The sequence below is a fragment of the Bison bison genome, unplaced genomic scaffold (assembly GCF_000754665.1).
Source record: "Bison bison bison isolate TAMUID 2011002044 unplaced genomic scaffold, Bison_UMD1.0 scf7180017845646, whole genome shotgun sequence".
In the NCBI taxonomy this organism is placed as follows: domain Eukaryota; kingdom Metazoa; phylum Chordata; class Mammalia; order Artiodactyla; family Bovidae; genus Bison; species Bison bison.
The window spans coordinates 15,198-16,636 of record NW_011476219.1 but is presented as its reverse complement, the minus strand read 5'-3'; the positions used below and the strand labels follow the sequence as shown (position 1 = coordinate 16,636).

The 1,439-nt window shown below is 65.9% G+C and overlaps 1 protein-coding gene across 1 annotated transcript in view; it reads right to left on the bottom strand.

Moving 5' to 3' along the window:
• The window catches only part of LOC104985867 (CCR4-NOT transcription complex subunit 3-like), a 15,418-nt gene that overhangs the window by 8,304 nt on the left and 5,675 nt on the right, over positions 1 to 1,439 (bottom strand). Inside the window, exons 5-7 of the mRNA XM_010836265.1 lie at positions 1,237 to 1,326; positions 925 to 1,053; positions 739 to 834 (exon numbers count right to left, since the gene is read on the bottom strand). Coding sequence (XP_010834567.1) covers positions 739 to 834; positions 925 to 1,053; positions 1,237 to 1,326 — 315 coding nt within the window. The remainder of the gene's footprint in view (positions 1 to 738; positions 835 to 924; positions 1,054 to 1,236; positions 1,327 to 1,439) is intronic.

The window sequence follows — 1,439 nt, the reverse complement described above, 5'->3', positions numbered from 1 at the left end:
CAACTGTAACCATCTTTGTCACCACCCTGACACTGCACCCTCGTCCATGTATCCCTAAGTCCGGATTCAGAGGCCTGCCGTAAAGCCCCATCGCCTTCAGGATTTGATGTCTCAGCTCCAGCTCCAATCCCTCCGCTCTGCAATGACCCTTCTCCCTCTGGCACCCGGCCGCCCCTGCGCCATCCTTCACCCTCCTCTGCACACAGACAGAGGCACCCCTGGAACGCAGACCCGGTGGTCCTGGCTCTCTGGGACTTGGGCCCTGGGCCCTGGCTTTGTTTCAAAGCACTCCTCTCCTCGGGCCAAACCAACCGTTCCTCCACGTCCCACTGTGCCCACACCTCCTGCCCTCCTCAGGTCCTGGGCCCTCGGTGGCTGGGAGGCCACAGCGGCAGCTCCCCAGTCTCCTGCCCTGGGGGCCTCAGGCTTCATGCTTACCCTCCACCCGAGCCGAACTCAGCATCTTCCCCCAAACTGCCCCTCCTGACAGCCCGCTGTTCACCCAGATGCCAGGCGGCACCCGTGGGATGGCCTTACCCTTCCCTACACCCCCAACCCTCACCGTTCACGCTCCGCCCCCACCTGCCTCCGGAGCCCGGGCCCTGACTCCCACCCACCAGCCTGGCCCTGCCCCTGCCCTCTGCGCTCCGGGCCCGACCCCTGCCCCCATCCCCTGCGCTCTAGGCCCCTGCCCCCGCCCTGGCCCCCGTCCCCCTGCGCTCTGGGCCCCCCACTCACATCCTTGTCACCCTTCTTCTTGCGCGTCTGCACCGACAGGGACTCCACTTCGCTCTCAAACTGGTCCACCTGCATGTTCAGGGTGTCGATGGTGTTCTGTGCGCAGAGGAGAGGAAACAGTCAGCAGAGTCCTCACCCCACAGGGCTGGGCCCCCACTTGCTCAGCCCTCCTCTGCCCGGACGCACCGTGAGCCACTGGCCGACCTCCTCCTTCTCCTTCTGGGCGGGGTCCACCTTCTGCGCCAGGCCCAGGCCCTCCTTGCTGTAGGCTTTGGTCTTGGTCTCTCGCTCCACGACTTTGAACCGCTCCATTTGCTGTGGAGAGCGCCGTTGGCGGGGGTCCCGAAGGCGGGAGAGCAGCTGACTCAGGACTGGGGAGCACACACTGGAGCCCCAGGGGCTGCTGCCTGCCTTCCCCCAGGCCCTTTTACTCAGGGCCTCTGGGGCCCCAGGACTCCTGCCACCCCCGCCTCTCAGGCACCAACCCCGGGCTCCTACCGTCTCAATGAGCTTGCGGTTGTCTATGAGCTGCCTCTTGTCCTTGATCTCGTTGGACGCTACCCATGTCTTGATCTGGTCCCTCAGCCGCTGGAGGAGGTAACAGCAAGACGGTCAGGCAGCCTCAGGGCGGCCTGGCCCCCAGCTCTCCAGCCCTCGGCTTCCCGGGACCCAGCAGTCCACGCTCCCTGTTCCCGCCGCCC